General features: G+C 42.0%; 1 protein-coding gene and 1 long non-coding RNA gene across 4 annotated transcripts in view; one reads left to right on the top strand and one right to left on the bottom strand.

The window, feature by feature from the left end:
- Positions 1 to 8,003: 8,003 nt before the first annotated feature.
- LOC139530750 (spidroin-1-like) overlaps positions 8,004 to 22,617 on the top strand; it is a 30,406-nt gene continuing 15,792 nt past the window's right edge. For 2 of the 3 annotated variants that reach the window (XM_071327417.1, XM_071327416.1), the window contains exons 1-9: positions 8,004 to 8,915; positions 9,554 to 9,941; positions 11,780 to 11,824; positions 12,260 to 12,355; positions 13,654 to 13,698; positions 13,897 to 14,058; positions 14,227 to 14,364; positions 14,440 to 14,586; positions 14,920 to 15,051. In XM_071327417.1, coding sequence (XP_071183518.1) covers positions 9,626 to 9,941; positions 11,780 to 11,824; positions 12,260 to 12,355; positions 13,654 to 13,698; positions 13,897 to 14,058; positions 14,227 to 14,364; positions 14,440 to 14,586; positions 14,920 to 15,051 — 1,081 coding nt within the window. In that variant the 5' untranslated portion in view covers positions 8,004 to 8,915; positions 9,554 to 9,625. The remainder of the gene's footprint in view (positions 8,916 to 9,553; positions 9,942 to 11,779; positions 11,825 to 12,259; positions 12,356 to 13,653; positions 13,699 to 13,896; positions 14,059 to 14,226; positions 14,365 to 14,439; positions 14,587 to 14,919; positions 15,052 to 22,617) is intronic. The other variant, XM_071327418.1, reaches the window with a different exon arrangement.
- LOC139530751 (uncharacterized) lies at positions 13,693 to 22,128 on the bottom strand. Its single transcript, XR_011666116.1, has 3 exons — positions 21,360 to 22,128; positions 21,195 to 21,260; positions 13,693 to 15,251 (listed from the first exon to the last, which is right to left on the bottom strand). It is a non-coding gene; the product is annotated as an uncharacterized lncRNA (long non-coding RNA).

Raw genomic sequence — 22,617 nt, 5'->3', positions numbered from 1 at the left:
AAAGCAGGCATTCCTGGTTTCTCTGGTTGCCTGGAACATACTAGTATGATTTGGCACCAGATCCAAACAGCTAAGAAGGACAAGAGAGACCTCTATGTCATCTTCCTCGACCTGGCCAATGCCTTTGGCTCAGTTCCCCATGAACTCCTCTGGGAATCCTTCAACATTTTCCACGTACCAGAACCCATCATTACACTGGTAAAGGCCTATTTCCAAGACCTGCAATTGTGTTTCACAACACCTGACTTCACAACAACATGGCAGCGCTTGGAAGTGGGCATAATGGCAGGCTGTACAATTTCACCTCTGGCCTTCACTATGGCCATGGAAGTCATCATCAGGGCATCGAGATGGGTGGTCGGCGGTGAGAGAACTAAGGAAGGGCTCCGTCTCCCACCTATCCGAGCATACATGGATGACATGACTACACTGACCACCACTGCAGCATGCACCAAGCGGCTACTTGCAAAACTGCAGGATAACATCAAGTGGGCCCGGATGAAAATCAAGCCAAGCAAATTTCGAAGCATCTCCATAGTCAAGGGACAGCTTAAAGATGTGAGGTTCTGCATTGGAGATGACCCGATACCAACGATGTCTGAGCAACCCGTCAAGAGCCTGGGTAGATGGTACAACGAAAGCCTCCGGGATAAAGATCAAGTGCAGCAAGTAAGGCAGGACATCGCCGACGGTCTTGAGAACATCAACAAGACCCTACTGCCTGGGTAGCTCAAGCTTTGGTGCCTACAGTTTGGACTTCTCCCCCGGGTAATGTGGCCACTCACCGTCTATGAGGTCCCAATAACAACAGTGGAGAAGATGGAGCGAACCATTACCTCATACGTGAAGAAATGGCTGGGTGTCCCACGATGCCTGAGTAACATCGGCCTCTATGGCAAAGGGGTCCTTGAACTACCTCTTACAAGTCTAACGGAGGAGTACAAGTGCTCTAAAGTAAGACTTCAGATGACATTGAAGGACTCCAAAGACCAGACCATTAGCAAGGCTGCACCTCCCCTACAAACTGGACGGAAATGGACATCATCCAAGGCTGTGCAGCAAGCAACATCAGCCCTGAGACACCAAGACATTGTGGGGAATATCCAGCATGGAAGAGGAGGCTTTGGCCTGGCAGCAAGCAAACCAACGTTCCATAAGGCAACAACATCTGAACGCAGGAAGCTGGTGGTCGAGGAGGTGCGCAGACAGGAGGAGATTGCAAGAAGTGCAAAGGCTGTCTCTCTTGCTAAACAAGGGCAATGGACGCGGTGGGAAGGCCTGGAGAGGAGAAAGATCAACTGGAGTGAGCTTTGGCAAATGGAGGCAAGCAACATCAGCTTCATCATAAGAGCTGTTTATGATGTGCTTCCATCACCAAAAAACCTACATCAATGGTATGGCGAGGACCCGACCTGCCCCCTCTGCCCAGCTCCAGCGACTCTCAGGCATATAATGACAGGTTGCAAGACCAGCCTCTCACAAGGCCGCTACACCTGGAGGCACAATCAGGTCCTCAAGAGCCTGGCTGCAGCACTTGAGACCAAGAGTGCAACCAATTCATTACCTCCAAAAACAAGCAATCCCGTCAAAACAACAACATTCATCCGGAAGGGACAGAAAAGGCCCAAGCATCCTCCTACGAAGCCAGAAACTGGACACCTAGCCATGGCCCGGGACTGGAAGATGCTTGTCGATATTGGCCAGGAACTCATTTTTCCACCTGAGATTGAATTGAATGAATGAATTAAAAAATTAGCTACTTCTTTCTTCATCCTTGCTAACAAACACTGCTATTGTCTACTAATCATATTGCATAGGCTGTAATACATGGACTTATACACCTAAATGTAGGCCTACAAGTTTAATATGCATTTTTATAATAATCTGCTTTGTCACATATGCGTTATTTGACTCGAAACCGGTGAGCATTACAACGTGTACAGTAGGTCGTTTACACTCTCGTTATCATCCTACAGATGGAAGTATTGCAGTTATTTTAGGGCTAGGCCCTTTTTTTCTCAATTTCCGCCTGAATGACATGCCCATTGTAAACTGCCTGTTGCTCAGGCCCTGAAGCCAGGATATGCATATAATTGGTACCATTGGAAAGAAAACACCTTTAAGTTTGTAGAAATGTTAAAATAATGTAGGAGAATATAACACAATAGATATGGTAGGAGAAAATCCAAAGAAAAACCAACCAGAATTGTTTTATTTTGAGAGACCATCAAGTTTAAGAGCATACTGAAAATTAGCTCCCTGGATGCAATTCCAATTCCTATGGCTTCCACAGGGTGTCAGCAGTCTTTGTTCAAGGTGTTTCCAGGCTTGTAACTTCCAAAACAAATAAGAAATATCAGTTTTAGTTCAGGAACACAGTCTTGGAAATTTGTGTTTGCGCACGCCATGAATACAGGACGCACCTGCTAAAATCGCTTTCCTATTGAACATTCCGTAAGAAATATTATAGTTTGATTACATTTTAGGGTATCTGAGGAGTAGATAGAAACGTATTTTGACTTGTTGAAACAAAGTTTAGGGGTAGATTTTCGGATTCCTTTCTCTGCATGTTGAACGAGTGGATTACTCAAATCGATGGCGCCAACTAAACAGACTTTTTGGGATATAAAGAAGGATTTTATCTAACAAAACGACACTACATGTTATAGCTGGGACCCTTTGGATGACAAATCAGAGGAAGATTTTCAAAAAGTAAGTGAATATTTAATCGCTATTTGTGAATTTATGAAACCTGTGCCGGTGGAAAAATATTTTGATGTGGGGCACCGTCCTCAAACAATCGCATGGCATGCTTTCGCTGTAACCGCTACTGTAAATATGTACCTAAATGTTTAATATCCATAATCTTTATGATTATTTACCTGAATTGCACGCCCTCCAGTTTCACCGGAAGTTGTACCGCTAGCGGGACGCCTAGGCTTATTAAAGATGTTCATCACGAGTCTGCAGGACTCTAAATCTACAAGTCTTGTGTAGGCTACATGTACATGTAGGCTAGTCGCTATGCATTATTATATTCATCTACTTCGTTATGTGTTTTGAATCGAGCATAAGGACCGGCAGTTAACAGTTTTCTCCTCAACAAAAAAAACTTGCTGTGGAGGGGGCTGGAACCCACTGTTACAATCTATGGTTAAAGTGCACTATCAATTGCGAGTCAACATGTGCTTTATGCACTGTGTGCCACAGAGAAGCGATGACGACAATGATAGCCTTCATGACTGCTATTTGACAAATGCAGAAGGCACTTCGTTTTCTTTCTTCATTGTTGATAAACTTACATGTTGTAAGGACCTCATTTATATTTTTCCAATTAAAGCATAACTGTGGGAAGTATGGGGTGCTCAGAGTTGGGTAGGTTACCTTCTAAATGTAATCCGTTACAGTTACTAGTTACCTGTCCAAAACTGTAATCAGTAACGTAACTTTTTGATTACCACAAACTCAATAACGTAATCTGATTACATTCTGTTACTTTTAGGATAAATCAATATTAATGTTTGCATAGCTGGCCGTATATGGATGTTACATTTTACTTTATGGGTTGGTTATGTAGGCTTCTTCTCACCCATCACTTTTTACTACATATAATAATACGATTAAATTATATCTTTACATTAAAAACCAGTCTATCAGAATTCCAGTCATTCCAATAAATGTTATGCGCCTTGATCTTTAAGAATAGGACTTAGAAATATGGAAGTATAGATTAGCCAAATTGTATTGTCTGAGCATAACCCCAAAACTAAGGACTTATTAGCTAACCCTACTCTGTTGTTAATGATTTGTTGTCATGGAGGACTGATTGGGCTCATTGATTTGAGTTGAAAAATAGATGCTGCGCGGATGAAATGGCATGCTTTGAGCACTACTGGAAAGTGCTATTTACATGTGAAAAATGAATGCCATATGCTGCATTTGCTATAGGCTTATTTTTTTACCTTTTTGTTGGTGACACTTTGATATCTTGATAATATGCAGCTGTTTAAAGGGCAAATCCACAGATGAAACAATAACAAAACGGACAAGCTTATATTTTGCGTTCTCATGGAGTGTGACAACTGAACTAAGCTCATGAGGCATTTATAAGTTATATTCTTCAAGAATCAATGGTTATACACTACCGTTCAAAAGTTTGGGGCCACTTAGAAATGTTCTTGTTTTTGAAAAAAAAGGTCTATTACAATAACATCAAATTGATCAGAAATACAGTGTAGACATTATATTGTTGTAAATAACTATTGTAGCTAAAACGGCTGAATTTTAATGGAATGTCTACATAGGCATACAGAGGCCCATTATCAGCAACCATCACTCCTGTGTTCCAATGGCACGTTGTGTTAGCCAATCTAAGTCTATAATTTTAAAAGGCTAATTGATCATTAGAAAACCCTTTTGCAATTATGTTAGCACATCTGAAAACTGTTGTTATAATTAAAGAAGCAATAAAACTGGCCTTCTTTAGACTAGTTGAGTATCTGGAGCATCAGCATTTGTGGGTTTCGATTACAGGCTCAAAATGGCCAGAAACAAATAACTTTCTATTTGTGCACAACTGAGCAAGAGGAGAAATACATTAGTGTCTAGTTTGAGAAACAGACACCTCACAAGTCCTCAACTGGCAGCTTCATTAAATAGTACCCGCAAAACACCAGTCTCAACGTCAACAGTGAAGAGGAAACTCTGGGATGCTGGCCTTCTAGGCAGAGTTCCTCTGTCCAGTGTCTGTTATTTTGCCCATCTTAATCTTTTATTTTTATTGGCCAGTCTGAGACGTGTCTTTTTCTTTGCAACTCTGCCTAGAAGGCCAGCATCCCGGAGTTTCCTCTTCACTGTTGACGTTGAGACTGGTGTTTTGCGGGTACTATTTAATGAAGCTTTACTTTTTGAATTCAACCATTATTGGGTTCAAATACACATTTAGATTTGCGAACAGCCATCGACAACAACCACAATCTGTAAGGCGCAAACAGCTAAATGAGAGAGCAGCAGTGTGATTCACATCAATGCGCTATGTAGATATCCATAATAAGTGATATCCGTATCGCCGTAGACTACACCACTGCTGTCATCCTTACGTCCTAGCGTTTATTCAAATTGGATAATCTTTGGATGCCGACAGCAGTCGCACCATTGGAAGACATAGCTTGGTCTGTAGCCTACAAAAGCCTAATTCCTGCTCTTTTCCCGCGATTCATCAAACACATGTGGTGTGTCATCATAGTGGTCTCTGACTTGTAGTCAGACTCGCTCAGGTGGAACAAATTTAAACTTGTGCCTTTATTCAATGTCATTGAGAAAACAACGAAGTGTCAAAGATTTTTTTCCGCAAACATATTTTCTGAATTTAAAAGTAATCCTCGATGTAATCATCTAGTTTTTCAAAAGTATCTGTAATCTGATTACAATATTTTTGCTGGTAACGTAACAGATTACAGTTACCGGTTTTTGGTAATCCCTTACCTGTAATGCTGCTGCAGCACCCCCTGAAATTTGGACTGATATAGCCATCTGCAGCGCAGGCAAAACTGTTTTCCGTAAACTTTTTCATCAAAGTCTGGCATTCTCTAGATTTAAGGTTCTTTCAAGACAACTGGGAACTCTGGAGAAAAAAACAAGGTTGAATCATGACGTCAGGGATCTTCAGGTCGGAGCTCTGGAAAGTGGCCCGAGTTCCCGACTTGGAATTCAGAGTTGGATGACCGTTCGAAAGGTATTCACACAGTCGGAGTTGAACTCACTGAAGTCTGAGATTTCCCAGTTCCGAGTACCCAGTTGTTTTGAACGAAGCAGAAGTCATGCTAGACTGACAGCATGACCAATGTATTCAACCTTTTCTGGCCCATGGTGTTGCGTGTGAATGTTTTAAGCTTTGAAAAAACCCAGACTTAGACCACACACCCTCTCCACTGAATTGAAGGCACGGGAAGCAAAATAGTGATGGCTTGGCAAGCCTTGCAGTTAGCCACTGATTCCTTCCAAAACACTCATTGTTGAATTTGCGATTTCCACTTGTTGTCTAATGTTTATGTCCAATGGCCGATGAGCACCGATATGTTTTATGTATATAATTTATCTTCATATTACAAGGGTTGAAAAGGATTTGCCAGTAGATTGTCGACTTGATTCATGACGATGACTGCTTGTCTAGCTTGCTAGCTAAGATTTTGAAAGTATGATGTTGACATGATCAGTCCAATCAAAACTATGGTAGATATAACGTGATTTGATGTCATTTAATCTCTGGCCAAGGACCTTGAGCCTTCTTGGATGGGCACTTCTAATGTAAATCTAGGGCAGCACCCAAGTGGGCTTGAACTTTCCAGCTCTCCCTGTAGATTTTGCAGTGATGTAGTGTCCCCATGAGTGACAGAACACTGAGCCAATCAAGGTGCAACTAGAGAAGATTGCCAACCCCTGCGCTCTATATTTTCCACTGGCTGCCTCTCCACCACAGAAAGCACGGAGGAGCTAAGCTGAAACACCTGCCTTACTCAAAAAGGCAAAAAAGAGAATGTCTGTATGCTGCTTTATTAGCACAATACATTTTTTTACATTGTTTGCAACCTGATATGTGACACGAGTGGCGCAGTGGTCTAAGACACTGCATCTCAGTGCAAGAGGCGTCACTCCAGTACTGTTTCAAATCCAGGCTGAATCACATGTGTCTGTGATTTGGAGTCCCATAGGATGGTGCACAATTGGCCCAGCATCATCTGGGTAGGCTGTCATTGTAAATAAGGATTTGTTCTTAACTGACTTGCCTAGTTAAATTTAAAAAACATTCATGCTAAAATAACATGCAAAACAGGAAGCAACAAGAAAAGTACTACTTTTTAAAGAATGTGCTAATTAGGTGGGGCTTGGGATTCTATATCGATTTGCTCTTCTTAAATATAAATTGATTCATTCATTTCAATCTCTGAATTGTTTATTCAAACTGTTTGCCACTAGCTCCTGATATCAGGGCATAAAAATTACGATCCGTCTCCTGAACTAGCATGTCACTCGGCCCAAGTTTATTTTCCCCGTTTTTTATTGGCAAAAATAGCTGGCTAGCTAAACTATGCTAGTTTTCGTCCATTGCCAAACTTCATAAATACTGCACCTTCAACTTCAAAACTCGTTTTCTAGTTATACAATCAAGTAACTAAAAAATTAGCTGGAAAGAAATTTGAAAATGATTTAATGTTTTGTTGAATAGTTATGACTGGTTCAAGATATCTGTCTTAAGACGACGGTGGCTAAGGATATCATTGCTACTTAACGCGGATCCAAATTCAGTTTTGAGATCCACCGGCGTCATTGGCGTAGGGTTAGCTGGACATTTCTGACTGTTCTTGTCCAGCGTTCAAGGCAACTGGGAACTTGCAACTTGGAATTACAAGTTGGAAACTCAGGCATCTTCGTAGAGCTTAAACTTTCTAACCTAACGATCACTGATGTCACTATTTGACTAGATTTTCAGTTGTCTAGAAAGCACCATTGGAACTGTGACAATGGGCAGCCTATCCCCTGCTTGGATCAATGGGATATGTAGTGATTTTGCCAACACAGACAGGTATGTACACATTTTTGTACCCTTAACAGTTTTTTTTAACTGACTATTGTATTTGTTGATTAAATCGGACTTCATTCATATAATGAGGAATCCAGGAATGTCACAAGGTAATTGACACGTGAAACTAGAGAAAATAGCAACTCTACAAAGCGCAATGACTACATTGAGTGCTCCCGAGTGGCTCAGCGGTCTAAGACACTGCATCTCAGTGCTAGAGGCTTCACCGGGAGTGGTTGGGAGTCTCATAGGGCAGAGCAAAATTGGCCCAGCATCATCTGGGTTAGGGTTTGGCCGGGGTATGCCGTGATTGTGAATAAGAACTTGTTCTTAACTAACTTGCCTAGTTAAAATAAAAAAGGAATGTCTAAATTACTTCCGGAATCAAAGAAAGGGTCCATAGAGCTCCTCCTCACCACTCTACTGGGAACTCTGGGGATTTTTTAAATTTTTTAAAGGTCATCCAACTTTGCATTCCAAGTCGGAAACTCTGGCATCTTTCTAGAGCTTAGACTTTCCGACCTGAAGACCACTGACGTCATGAATTTTTTCAGTTCCCAGTTGTCTTGAAAGCACCACTTGTCAAGGATGCATCAGTGTAATATTGGCACGCAACATTTTGTTAGACACCAAAGGAACAAGTACAACTTGAATTTGTAGGTTTAAAATGTCCCTCTCGTGACCAGGGTTGACCTATTTTAAGAAATGCCGTTGGTTGGTGAATTTAACGTTTAAATTCTTTCACAGGCTGATGGAGAAGTTGTGTCAATATATATTTTGTAGTCTACCACATTTTGAGGTTAGCATAGGGCTAACGTGTGCCATGTTATCTGATGGGACCTGAGGTGCGTTCAGTTCAGTTGAACGTTTGCTACGTTCCCGAAAGATTTGTACTGAATGACACATTTACGCAAAACATTTTGAACGGAGTTTGAGGTATATTTTTTCCTTTTGGTGGGTGTGGCCTGAAGCAATGTGTGACGTTTAACTTTAAATTGTTGCTTATGTTTGCAAGTACGTCCCTCAGATCTCTTAGTTATGCCCAACGTTATTAATGAACAGCACATGTTTTTCTTGACCAAATGCGACACAATCCCATTGCCTTCCAGTCAAAAAAACACACTAACCACTGTCTGTATAGCTTCAAATTTCACCCAGGACAAAGTGCAGAGTTGTATCTCTCGCTTCACATATCCCACTCTGGCTGTAAACCTACACTCACTTCCCTGAAATAATTACTGGGCGGAGATATCTTTCTTGAAGCTGGAAAGTGAAACTGGGAAAACATTTGGAATGCGTGATGCTGCTTGTAGCTGGAAGGTTAACACTACCACAGGTTTGTAAACCGTGTAAGACTTACTATCATCATTATAACCTATGTGTGCTGTTACCTCGACCAATCAGTTTTCGCGCATGCAGGGTGGTCGGCAAAATAATGTTGAGTACAGATTATTTTTATAACTTTCTCAAAAAAGGGGTGATGACGAATTAAAAAACAGAAATTCTTGTGCAAACAATGGTGTCCCCAGCTGAAAAAGTTTGAATACCACTGACAAAGTAATGTATGTGTTTGCAAAAAGACCTATCATTTAGAGCTTACTTGTGTTTACTTAGTGTTTTCAATATTAAAGTTAGTCATTTGTAATTTAGGGGTGTGCTTTCAATATTCAACTAGGTAATTTGTTATAGATGTTTCAAGATCCGATGTGGTCATTCGTTTTTCGATGTGTGGTGATTTGCTTTTACAGTAGACGCGTTATGTTTCAACGTTCCATAGGACCTTTTGTTATTAGATGTGTTCCACATTCAAGATTTGTTGTCATCATTTTACATTTTAATGTTCCAAATAATGTTCCAAATACAGTACTTTCCTTTAACTCTATAGAGTTATAACTTGTGCACTTTGTCCCGCCTTTTGAAATGTGTGTGTAATGAGAGAGTCAAATGCTGTAACTTTTCTCCCACTGTTTGCAGTTTGCATCTAGATTGCACCCGAAGTTGCACCAACCCTGAAGCCCAAAGCGGTTAAACCCAAGGCAAACGAAGATGGCGCCAGAATCAAGCTTGTCCCCACCTACCAAATTTCTGCCGGGACCCGGTGAGCCGCAGGAGCCTTGGAATGACTGGATAAAGTATTTTGAGTTGTACATTACACAAAGAGGCTTGCCAGAGGAAGAGAAGATAGCACTGTTAAGCGTTTACCTTGGGAAGGAGGGACTGCGCATCTTAAATACCTTGACAACGATTGAAACATATGCAGCAATGATTGATGCCCTCACTGCTTACTACAGCATAGCTCAGGAGCCTCAAGACTGTCAGGAGCCTCAGGACCCGGATGATTCACAAAGAATCAAACAGAACAGTGAGTAAAACAGAACTTCCCAAAACTTTCACAACTCTGATCATCAAAATGGGAGCACAATATTCAACATTTGTACTAATAGCAACATGCACCCATAATGTTTAAAGGTCATAAATACTTATGAAAACATTTAATAGTTGGACAGGGAGTGTTAAGTACACAACACTTTTGGAATTTACCAAAACAAACATTGATTTAATAACAAAACATAATGTGTTGAATCCAGGTCACAGCAACATGTCTGTATTATCCCACTGAGCTAAAGCCCACAACTCACAAAGCCAACTCCATGACACTCATAGGTGGTATTCAGTGGTATTAAGTATGACCAGCAATCCTGGAAAATATCCATGATAATGTGTTTTGTGTCATGGATATTTTCCAGGTAGTAAATGTAGGGTTTCTATTAGGATAGCTGTGAGGCTCTAGTGCACAATGTAATGATATGTTGGGAATATATGAAGGGTGGACTGAAGGAGGGGTGGGCAAACTTTTTGGCTCGAGGGCCACATCGGGATTTTGAAATTCAACGGAGGGCTGCATTTTGTGGGGGACCAATTGTTTGTTAAAATCAATTTGTGGGGGCTTCTCGAGTGGCGCAGCGGTCTAAGGCACTGCATCACTGTTCTCGAGGCATCACTAGACCCGGGTTCGATCCCAGGCTGTGTCACAGCTGGCCGTGACTGGGAGACCCATGAGGCAGTGCACAATTGTCCCAGAGTCATCCGGGTTAGGAGAGGGTTTGGCAGGCTGAGATTTCCTTGTCCCATCGCGCTCTAGCAATCCTGTGGCGAGCCGGGTGCATGCACGCTGACACGGTTGCCAGGTGTATGGTGTTTTCTCCGACACATTGGTGCGGCTGGCTTCCGGGTTAAGCGGGCATTGTGTCAAGAAGCAGTGCGGGTAGGGTTTCGGAGGACGCACGGCTCTCCACCTTCACTTCTCCAGAGTCCGTACGGGAGTTGCAGCGATGGAACAAGACTAACTACCGTCGTGGTAATATTCAGTCAATCATATTTCTCAAATACCGTAGCTTGTGAGTTCAAATAGACATTTATTACAACATAATAAAAGCCGAGCTCGTTCATGAAATCAACTCACTTTCAGTCTTGGCACATACTTCTTATACCTTTTTCCTCAAGTGTGGCATTTAGCCATCGTTATCTTATTGCCTTATTCATTTTAGTTTGGTTTCATATTAGGGCATGGAAACTGTAGAGCCACACCAATAGTTCAAAAGAAATTCGCCTTAAGACAGGGGCATGCATGTAGGACCATAGCAACAGCCCTTGGCACTTTACAGAAATAACCAGACATGTCATCCTGCTAACTCCTCTGAAAGGGACACCCATGTTCTGGAAAAGACCCAAGAGGTGTAACCATAGCAACAGTACATATTAGGCCATAACACAGTTGCAGAAATAACCAGTCGTGTCCACTCCCCAGACAGGTGCATGTCTAATGACCCAGAGCACACTTTTTTTTTTAGAGAGCACTAGTGTTGCTAACTATCCTGAAATATATAATGGCCACACATGTTCTGGAAAATTCTCAATACTACCAATTGGATACCACGAAATTGGGGAGAAAAAAAGGGGTAAAAAAATATACATGTTTTGCGAGCCGTACTTTTAGAGGATGGTTTATGAGTAAAATGCACCCTTTTAACCTTTCAAATCCCAAATAGTGAATAGCTAGTTTACTTTCAACAAACTACAATAGGTTAGGCTACTGTTGTGGATTAGGTGAATTACAAGTTGACTTGCTGGCTAACACATACAGTAGCTGTATCAACAAGCAGGTTATCATAAAAGAGCAATATTTTATTTTCTATTTAGGAAAAAGGATGATCATTACAGGAGCAGCAGCAACAGTGGGAGCAGGTAAGATAATGTATTTAGTCAGCATGAATATTCTATTTGATCCAATAACTCAACTAATCTGATTGATCTGTATTATATTTGTTGATTTTTGCACAAAAAAACACTTTCTGTTCAAAATCCATTGTAAACATACTTTTGATAAGTTCAAACAACGTAAATGGAACAATAATTGCCAGAATAAGAAACACAATATAAATGGCACAATAATTGTCAGTATAAGAAAAGGAATCTCTAGTCTATGCTCTGAACATTATTGGTTAAGCCCTTTCTAGGTGTTACCTTCAAATAATTTCACAGTTGTGTTACTACTTTTGTCATTTAGGCCTAAGTCATTCACATTATAGTGATACCATTGTCAAACCTCCTATAACAGGGAGCCATGTATGTTTTTGGTTGTTTGCTCGTTGCATGCTCTTGTCTGCTGGGCCTTCACAGCTGCGGCAGTGGTGGGGGCACCAGTTGCCCTGGGAGTGGCAGGTTTGACTACTGTTGGGGTTGCTGCTGGAGCAACTGCAGGGGGCGCCGCAATAGGTAAAATCAAAGAAAGCTTTAATGGCATGACGGAATAAAGGAAGCCAATGGTAGTGTTTGTGATTATAGTGTTTAGATCATATGACTTATTGAGTAGAATTTATCATTGATGATTGACTTTGTTGTTTTCTTCTTTGCTCTTATAATGTAAGGATGTGTATCCTGTGTGTATCCATTTTGGGTCACCCATGTTCTTTGAAACTATTAGCCCACTGAGCTAAAGCCCACTAGTCCCAAAGCCACCTCCATGACACTCATAGGTTTCAAGTGGTATTCCGCATGACCAGAAGTCCTGGAAAATATCAATGATGATGCGTCAAAAGCATAATCATAGATTTTTTCCAGGAAGTAAATATAGGCTTTTTATTAGGATAGCTTAGGATGGCTTTCATATGCAATGTATGTCATTATATTTGGGGACTATATGAAGGGCGGACTGATGGGCTAGAACAGTTCTTTATCAAAATCACATTTATTTTTCAATCAAATTGATTTATAAAGCCCTTTTTACATCAGCCGATGTCACAAGGTGCAATACAGAAACCCAGCCTAAAACCCCAAACAACAAGCAATGCAGATGTAGAAGCACGGTGGCCAGGAAAAACTAGAAGGGCAGGAACCTAGGAAGAAACCTAGAAAGGAACCAGGCTCTGAGGGGTGGCCAGTCCTCTTCTGGCTTAGTCGGGTGGAAATTATAACAGTACATGGCCAAGATGTTCAAATGTTCATAGATGACCAGTAGGGGCAAATAATAATAATCACAGTGGTTGTAGAGGGTGCAACAGGTCAGCACCTCAGGAGTAAATGTCAGTTGGCTTTTCATAGCCGATCATTCAGAGGTAGAGAGAGAGAGTCGAAAACAGCAGGTCCGGGACAGGTAGCCCTTCCGGTGAACAGGCCAGGGTTCCATAGCCGCAGGCAGAACAATTGAAACTAGAGCAGCAGCAGGTGGACTGGGGACAGCAAGGAGTCTTTACGACAAGTAGTCCTGAGGCATGGTCCTAGGGCTCAGGTCCTCCGAGAGAAGAGAAAGAGTTAGAGGGAGCATCCTTAAAATCACACAGGACACCAGATAAGACAGGATACATACTCCAGATAAACTGTAACAGACTGATCCTAGCCCCCCGACACACAAACTATTGCAGCATAAAGCCCTTTTATCCTTTCGAATCCAAAATGGTGAGTACCTAGTTTACAATCAACAACCAAGGTTACTCTGATTGATTGGGTGAATTACAAGTTGAGTTGACATAAAAGGAGGTTATCATAAAATAAGCAATATTTTCTTTACCATTTAGGAGCAGGTACAATTGCTGCAGCAGCAACAGCAACAGTGGGAGCAGGTAAGATTATTTATTTAGTCAGCATGAATTTAAATGATCAATTACCAGCTTCAAATAATTTTACAGATGTATTACTACTTTGTTTTGTTGTTTAGGCCAAACATTCACATGATAGTGATACTATTGTCAACCTCATTTAACAAGAGCTCAGGTATGTTTTTGGTTGCTTGCTCAAGTGTTTCTGCTGGGCCTTCATAGTTGCGGCAGTGGCAATGGCACCAGTTGTCCTTGGAGCGATAGGATTCACTGCTGGTGGGATTGCTGCTGGATCATATGCAGCAAGCATGATGTCTGCAGCGGCTGCGGTAAATGGAGGTGGGATAGCAGCAGGGGGTCTTGTTGCTGCTCTACAGTCAGCAGGTAAATACGAAGAATCCTACAATCTTTCGATGAAATAAAGATAGCCAATGTTGGTGTTTGTGATGTCAGAAATTACTAAATCATATGACTATATAATTTATCATTGATGTTTGGATTTGCTTTATTTTTTATGTTGGACAGTGACAGATGTGTATGTGGTCAACCTAGGTGCTGCAGGGCTTTCAGGAGTGGCTACAGCGGCGGTGGGGGGTGTTGGAGCTGCATTTAGTGGAGCCGTGGGATGGGTGGCCGCAGGAGCAGGGTTCTCAGGAGCGGCAGCAGCTACTACAGCAGCAGCTACGGCAGGTGTGTGAGTGGCAGTGTAATGTAAGCAAGTTTGTTTCTCATATATGGGATAGTGACATGTGTGGTCTTCTCTAGGTGCTGCAGGGCTCTCTGCAACGGCTACAGCAGCCGTGGGAGGTGTTGGAGCAGCAGTTGGGGGAACAGCAGGATGGCTGGCCTCAAGGACTAGGACACCTGTAGAAGAAGAAGAGACAGGAGCAGCTACAGCAGCTGCTGCAGGAGGTTTGTCGGATTCATGTATCATTGATAAATTGGTCATGGAGTCAAATTAATGTTTGTCCTCTAGCGCGAAGGACTGTACACTCTAAGGCTGGTTCAGGTAGATAAGCTACCACTTTGGGGCAGTAGTAAAAGTGCAAGCAGTAGTTGTCACTTTATTGCATATATGAAAGGACAAGGTACTTTTGGTAGGTAAGGTAAAGGCTTGATCAGGTGTGGTGAGTTGCAGGGAGGGGGCGTGGCCAGAAGGTAATTGGGATAAGAGCCATGACCCTTCACAACAGTAAGTATGTTTGTATCGTATGTGGGACAGCGATGTGTGTGGTCTTCCTCTAGGTCCCGCAGGGCTTTCAGGAGAGGCTACAGAGGCTGTGGGAGGTGTTAGAGCAGCAGTTGGTGGAGCGTCTGAAGGGGAGGGAGGAGTCGAGGAGAGAGAGCTTTCAGGAGCGACTACAGCAGCTGCAGAAGGTGTGTGAGGAGCAGCTGAGAGAGTAATTCATCATTTTAATTGGTAATGTAAGGATATTTGTATCTCGTATGTGGAACAGCGATGTGTGCGGTCTTCCTCTAGGTGCTGCAGGGCTTTCAGGAGTGGCTACAGTGGCTGTGGGTGGTGTTAGAACAGCAGTTGGTGGAGCGGCGGGATGGCTGTTCAAGGATCAGGACGTCTAAAAAGGAGGGAGGAGAGGATGAGAAGAGATCCCGGAAGAGGTCCCTTTACATAAATAAAAAAACAGATTGATACTGCAACATTCATGAAAGTGTTTTGAATGATTTCATATAGGTGTTATGAGTGCATATGTATACCCCCTTTGGTGTTGCCAAACATACATATATATCCACTCAACAAGGAAAAAATACTAGTGGTTAGAGCACTGTAACTGAGCGTTTGCTGGATCGAATCCCTGAGCTGACAAGATAAAAAGCTGTCGTTCTGCCCCTGAGCAAGGCAGTTAACCCACTGTTCCCCGGGCGCCGAAGACGTGGAAGTTTATTTAGGGTTGGGTTAAATGCGTAAGACACATTTCAGTTGAAGGTATTCAGTTGTACAACTGACTAGGTATCCCCCTTTCCCTTTTACAAACAGACGTGTGCGCATCCACTCATAGGCATGTGACACACACATACTTTCAAAATAAAAGTCTATTGTATAATGGAAACATGTTTTTTTAGTTGTCACCGTACTCAGCTCTATGACACACCAAACACAGAACAGGTGTGTAATGCGCTTTGCAGGTGTGGTTCCCTTGCACATGCTGAATAAATGTAATCCAACCACTGACAACCCTCCTACTTCCTGGCGAACAGATTTTCCGGTGGAGTTTTCAGTCAATAGTGGTTTCAGTACATTTATCTAAAGCCATCCCTTTAAATTTGGTGTAAAGTACCTTTAAAGGTCCCCAAAGTGCACACATCCCTGGGTCGCTCCTCTTTTCAGTTCGCTGCAGCTAGCGACTGGAACGAGCTGCAAAAAACACTCAAACTGGACAGTTTTATCTCCATCTCTTCATTCAAAGACTCAATCATAGACACTCTTACTGACATTTGTAGCTGCTTCGCGTGATCTATTGTTTTCTCTACCTTCTTGCTGTTGTCTGTGCCCAATAATGTTTATACCATGTTTTGTGCTGCTCCCATGATGTGTTGCTACCGTGTTGTTGTCATGTTGTGTTGCTACCATGTTGTTGTGATGTTGCTGTGTTGTCATGTGTGGCTGCCATGCTATGTTGTTGTCTTAGGTCTCTCTTTATGTTGTGGTGTCTCTCGTCGTGATGTGTTTTGTCGTATTTTTTTTATTTTTTAAATCCAAACGTTATTGTAAATAAGAATTTGTTCTTAACTGACACGCCTAGTTTAAATAAAAATCTGAAGGTGCTGAATGGAGATCACAAGCTCTTCTACTGAGCACAAGCTCTTCTACTGTTGCGATGGAGGGAATAGCCTATATGAAAACTACCTAAAACCACTAACAGAGTTATTGTAAAGTGTGGGAATAAGTTTATGCTAGATGTAGCCTACGTTTAACCTCTCCCTTGTTCATTTCAAAGTCCATATGTTCATGACCCGATTCATATAAACCATGTCAAATTATTTTAAATTCATATAAACCCCTCACACAGAATATGCTTTGGCAAGATTGAGTGATGAAATAAATGTCTAAATATTCTATAAAAAATATTTTGAGTGGCAAAGACTCCAGTGGTCATACATAATTCATAGATTCACCAAACACTTATTATTCTATGTTTCATTATTCCTGGTATATACTACTGGTTATGATTGCAGACAGAGTCCAGGGAATGGGATGGTGCAATATTGAATTAGTCGTATTTTGAGAAAGTGCATGCATGGGGATGTCCACGTCACCCAGTTATATGCCCATGCTGTAGAGACACCTAGCGGACTGAAACTTCACTCTTGTCGGCGTAATACAGCTAGTGCTATCTAGACTTGCATTGGAAAATCCATTACATTAGCGACCTAAATGTGAAGTAAACTCAACTGAGGAGTATTAGAGAATGGAGACTTAACTAGAAAATGTGCAGGATACCTCTTTTGGTTTCCCTGACTTCCGTTTTCTTTTATACTGTGTTATGCTTGTTTGCGTAGCACTCCTCACAGGATGTTTGGTGTACGTTTTTTTTTGAGGGTGAGATGAAACTGCCAAAACTCTGAAAGGTATTATTGTACATCAGAATTGCAACACAAGATTTGTTCAAGCCTAAAATGTTAGTCCGTAATTGTATGTTCACAGATTAAATTTCACGTTTATGTTTCACACAAGGCTTTTCTTACGATCCTAACAATTTAAGTATGGGTTTTCTTACGGTCCTAACGATACATACGTTCAACCTTTTGGCAGTTATCTGGCTCCATACATAATCCAACCTCTCCCCGTTTTCCAGTCGTTCAGTACAGCACTGTTTCCATTCAATTGAATGTCCCAGAACGTACACACGTATTGAACTCAGTCAACTACAATTTAGCTTTCTGCCATATTCAAGTAAATCGACGCTTTTCATTGGCTGATATGCATTTTTAACTGGAGAATCCATTTATCTTTAAATTGTTGCTTATGTTCGCAAGTACGGCACTGAGGTCCCTTAGTTATGCCCAACGTTATCAATGAACAATACATATTTTTCTTGACCAAATGTGACACAATCCCATTGCCTTCCAGTCAAAAAACCACACTAACCACTTTGTCTGCATTGCGTCTTATTGCGTCACAGGACAAAGTACAGAGTTGTATCTCTCGCTTAACATATGCCACTCTGGCTGCAGGGGCGAAAATCTGATATCAACCTTGGAGGGGACAATTACATGAAATCTTCTCAAGAGCAATTCCTGAGGGGGACACCAAAAGTAGTGCTGTAACACATAGCCTACGTTGTAATATGTTAACTGTATATTGAGGAACCATAATTCCTACAACTGGATAATTGATAGGTACAGTAGTTAACTGAAGGGTTGTCCCAACTTGTTCAAATGTTTAAATCATTATAAATCTACTACTAATAATAGTTATAGCAGTGTTCCTTATCAGTCCAGTATGTATGCAGGTATTTGTACTTACAACCAGCAATACCAAGAAAAGCCAGTAGGTGGCAATGGTACTGTACACTGTATGGGTGTAGTTTTCATAAATACAATGAACATGGTGTGATCTCATCGTAAAGAATCTCCATTGAGAACCATCACAAAGTTGGTCTCCGTATAGAATTGACCTTGTAATTTGACTTTGTGATACATTTATATAGTCATTAAATATGTGCACCTGGCCTGAGTCTACGACAATATCTTTACAAGAACAAAAAGATACAAATAAGTACAGTTCTAAAAGCAAAATAACTACTTCAATGAATAACCCAACTAAATCAAACAAAATATCCTTCAGTCAGTGTCTCAACTCTTCAAACAGCAGCTATGGACAAGTATGTCGCACAAAGTATGCAATTTTAACTAAAATAACATGAAATAAATCATTTGTAAGTGTACTGAAAACTACTAAACAAAAGAACAAATATCAATTACACCAGGGGTTCTCAAACAGGGGTCCATGGAGTAATTGCAAGGGGTCCGTGAAATAAAAAAGTGTAATGAATGTAGTTAGTACCACAAGGTTTCCAGTAGGTTTACATATAATATAGAGGTGGTGGTGGTCCCTGAGGACCGCTCAAAACCTTGCCTGCCTTGACTCAAAATATGCAGGGGTTCCAGTACCCAAAAAAGGTTGAGAACCACTGCTATACACACCACTGAACAAAAGAACCAAACATATATTTGTGGGTTTCAATGGATCCAACAAATTGCTGGCAGATATTTTCCCTCTTGAGACTGTCCAGCCTGTCTTTATGTACATTACAGACAACTACGCCATTCAGTCTCTCTTGGCCCATGCTAGCCCGTAGCCAAGTCTTTAACCTGCGGAGTGCACTGAAACTCCTCTCAGCCTCACATGAAGACACTAGCACCACAAACAAAATTCTGATCAGCACCTCAACTTGGTCAAACAACCCCAGCACCTCCACTGGAAGCCTCCTGAGGACCTCTGCTGCCTCTCCACTGCTGCTACAGGGGTATTTGTTGTGAAAGAGAGGGATCTGCACTGAAAGAGAATCTATGTTCAGTTCTGGGTACTGATCTAGAGACTCATCCAACTCCCCCGTGAGAAGCGCTCTTTCCAACTTTTGCAGGACGTTTAGACTGTCCTGGTCAAAACGGTCGCCAAACTGAACCTCCACACCATCCAACACTTTAAAAATGTCTGCCCTATAGTGATCCACTGCTTTGCCAGCAAATCGTCTTGACTGCGTCTCAATGGATTCAATGGATTCAATGGATTCAATAGAGTCAATCAATGTTGTTGCTTTCTCATACAGTGCAAGGTAGCTTTTGTCATTTCTCGTGCCCCTAAGAGATGACCGCACACACTCGACTGCAGCCTGCATACCAGAGACAGTCTGAGTTTTCTTCTGTAGTGAAATGTTTAGACATTCAAGCTCTCCAAGAACAGCAGAGGCAAGTGTGAGGCCCAACACAGTCTTGCCTTTGCTGAAGTGCTCGAATAAGCCACTGGCAGTTGAAGCTGTCTTGGATGCAGTTTTTGCCATCTCTAGGCTGCTTAGTACCCGCTCATACTGCCCTAGCACAGCTCTAATAGCAGTATTCCGCACAGTCCACCTTGTTGGACATAGGGGTTTCAGGGTGGTCAGATTTGTATCTCTGGACGTGACAATTGATTCAAACATGCTCTTAAACTTTCCTGACTGGCCATAGAGGACACCTAACTGATGGACCCAAGAAAGGGAATCCCGGATCAGTGGGAAGGCTGAGCAGCCAGCCTGTGTAATCAGATTTACACAGTGTGCTCCACAATGGACATAGAGGGCTAATGGCTGCTGCCTCCTCACAATTGCCTGTGCACCTGTGTATTTTCCTGCCATATTTGAGGCCCCATCGTAACTCTGCCCACGTAAGCCAAACATGGGCAAATTGAGCCTCAACAACACATCAGTTGCCACTTTCGCAATGCCCTCGCCTGTTGCCTCCGACACCCTGTATAGCCCAATAAACTCCTTGTGAGGGACAAGGTCATGGTCAACATAACGCAGGCAGACATTCTCCTGTTCAGCACCAGAGACATCTTGAGTACCATCAACAATTACTGAAAATTGTACAATCGGAAGAGATCTAATCTCAGCTGCAATGGCTCGAATGACTGTATTGGCCATGATGTTCAGAATTTCATAGAGTTTCAAAAGCTGGTATAAATTCCCACAGTCATCCGTGTGGCCTCAAGGCTTGTCCCTGTCTTACCACATGCCGCACCGAACTAACAATTTTCATCAAGCAATGCCTTGCGTCCTCCTGCTGTTTACCCCACGTGCTGGATAACTGGACACTGATTGGATTTAGCTGGTGTGCTGTTACAATTACAAAGTGGCGGTGGGTTTGGCAGTTTTGATGTGCTGTGAATTTTTCAATGGCTTTTCTCCAGTTCCTAAATCCTGCACTAATGAAGGCAGCATCTGCTCTTTGGCCAAAAGATGGCTGGCTTGAAAACCCTTGGCTCCAGTGAAAACACAACACTCCTTTTATTGATGGATTATAATGTAGCCAGGGGAAATCGCGAAACCATCTCTCTTGAAACGTCAGCACTGTGTTGGCAAGAGTTTGCGGTTCTATAAATTGTGGGTGTGGCTGATATGGTTTTGTGCCATCACTGAGGTAACTGGACAATGCTGTGCCACTGTCCCCTATACTGGTGCTGCTGGCAACAATGGTGACACCTGGTCCTGCCGTGGCTATGACACTATCCTCTGAAGTCTCTCTCCTTGGCTCTTTCCCTTTCACCACCCTCACTGACTCACAGTCTGTCTCCTAGAAAATAAATAAGGTTTTTGCCGTACTCGTAACTACCGGTACCCAAAACTACACAATTAATCACAACAGCAATACCATTGCCTTAAACAAATCTTAGTTCAGTCACCAGTTTAAGTTGAGAGTGGGGGTATCCATGGCATTGTCCAATTATGTCCCTATTTTACAAGTCTAAAAAAATGGAGAACCTTTCATAATGTTGCCAAACAAAGACTCAACAAACTTACCTGAGACTCCCTGTCTCTGCCAGTCTGTCCCTGCATATCTGTCCCCAGCTCTGCTGCCTGCTCTGCCTAATGACATCATTGTGAAACATTTCCATTAGCATTTCACTTCTTTCTTATGAACATTTTATCAACTAGTCTGAGATATTAGGCTACTAGAGTTCTTACTTTGCGTTTTGGTGTACTGAAAAATACTCTGATGTCCGTCTTTTTTCTTTTTTCTGCCATTTGTCTACCTGGCTGGCCGGCTACACACACATACAGTGTGTAGGTTATTTACAGTAGGAGATGGGCTTCTATCATCTTATCTTCTATCATTCTATATGGGCTTCGATCTAAAAGGTAACTAGCAAATGTGAAACGGATTGCAGTGACAAGAGTTGACAGCTGTATGAGTTCACCAATTACACAACATATGCTGCAACCTTTCGTCATTTTAATATAGTTTGTTTCATATTGGCTGGCTTCCAACAATAGCTGCATTTGCAAAGCTAGCGAGCACCAATTCCGTTTCTGTGGTGTTTGCTATCATTTTTGCTATCGTCAGTTTACTCCAAGATCGGCACACATGTGCTTCAAAGTCCCATAGCGACAATTTAACTTTTGCAACGAGACCATTACATATATTTAAGACAATGGTAGAAGAGAGTGTAGTTCTGTTCAGTTTGGACTTCAGTTTATCGCTAACCTTATCACAGGGACTTTGAAGCACTCCAGCTGCATGCTGATCTTGGAATAAACTGACCATAGCAAAGATTCCATCTTTGACGACGCCACATAAATGGAATAGGTACTAGCTAGCTTAGTAATAGTTTATGTTTGCCCACTAGCTCTGCAAATTCAGCTAGTGTGTGTGTAAACCCTGCCAACATATAAAAAAAAAACATTGCTATGGCGCGATTGACTGGACTAACCTCACGTCAGTTACGTACATTGAGTGCCTTTCAGACAGTAGATACGAACCCTGTGTTACCTGCCAGATAAGGAACTGGCAGTGGATCAAACCATTGTGAGGCAAAGGGAGGGGGGGTCGCAATCTTTTGAAACTTAAAAACGCGCTATTAAGTGTCTATAATCAGCACAAGTGCTTTCATTGCGTATTATTAATATTATTGAAATTACATAGTTATGTTTACAGTGATATATTGGGGGGGACAAATCATATTTTTCCCAGGATGGGGGGTCGTGTCCCCCCCGTCCCCCCTGGGATTTCCGCCTATGGCTGTAAACCTACACTCACTTCCCTGAAATGGGTACTGGGCGGAGATCTCGTTCTTGAAGCTCGAAAGTGAAAGTAGAAAAAGCATTATAGAAGGCTTGATGCTTTTTGTAACTTGATGGTTAACATTATCACAGGTTTGTAAACCGTGTAAGGCTTATCATTATCGTAACCTATGTGGTCTATACATGGACCAATGAGATTGCG

This window comes from Salvelinus alpinus, chromosome 9 (genome assembly GCF_045679555.1).
Source record: "Salvelinus alpinus chromosome 9, SLU_Salpinus.1, whole genome shotgun sequence".
NCBI lineage: Eukaryota > Metazoa > Chordata > Actinopteri > Salmoniformes > Salmonidae > Salvelinus > Salvelinus alpinus.
Note: the sequence above shows the minus strand (reverse complement) of the source record. Positions and strands in the feature narration are given on the sequence as shown.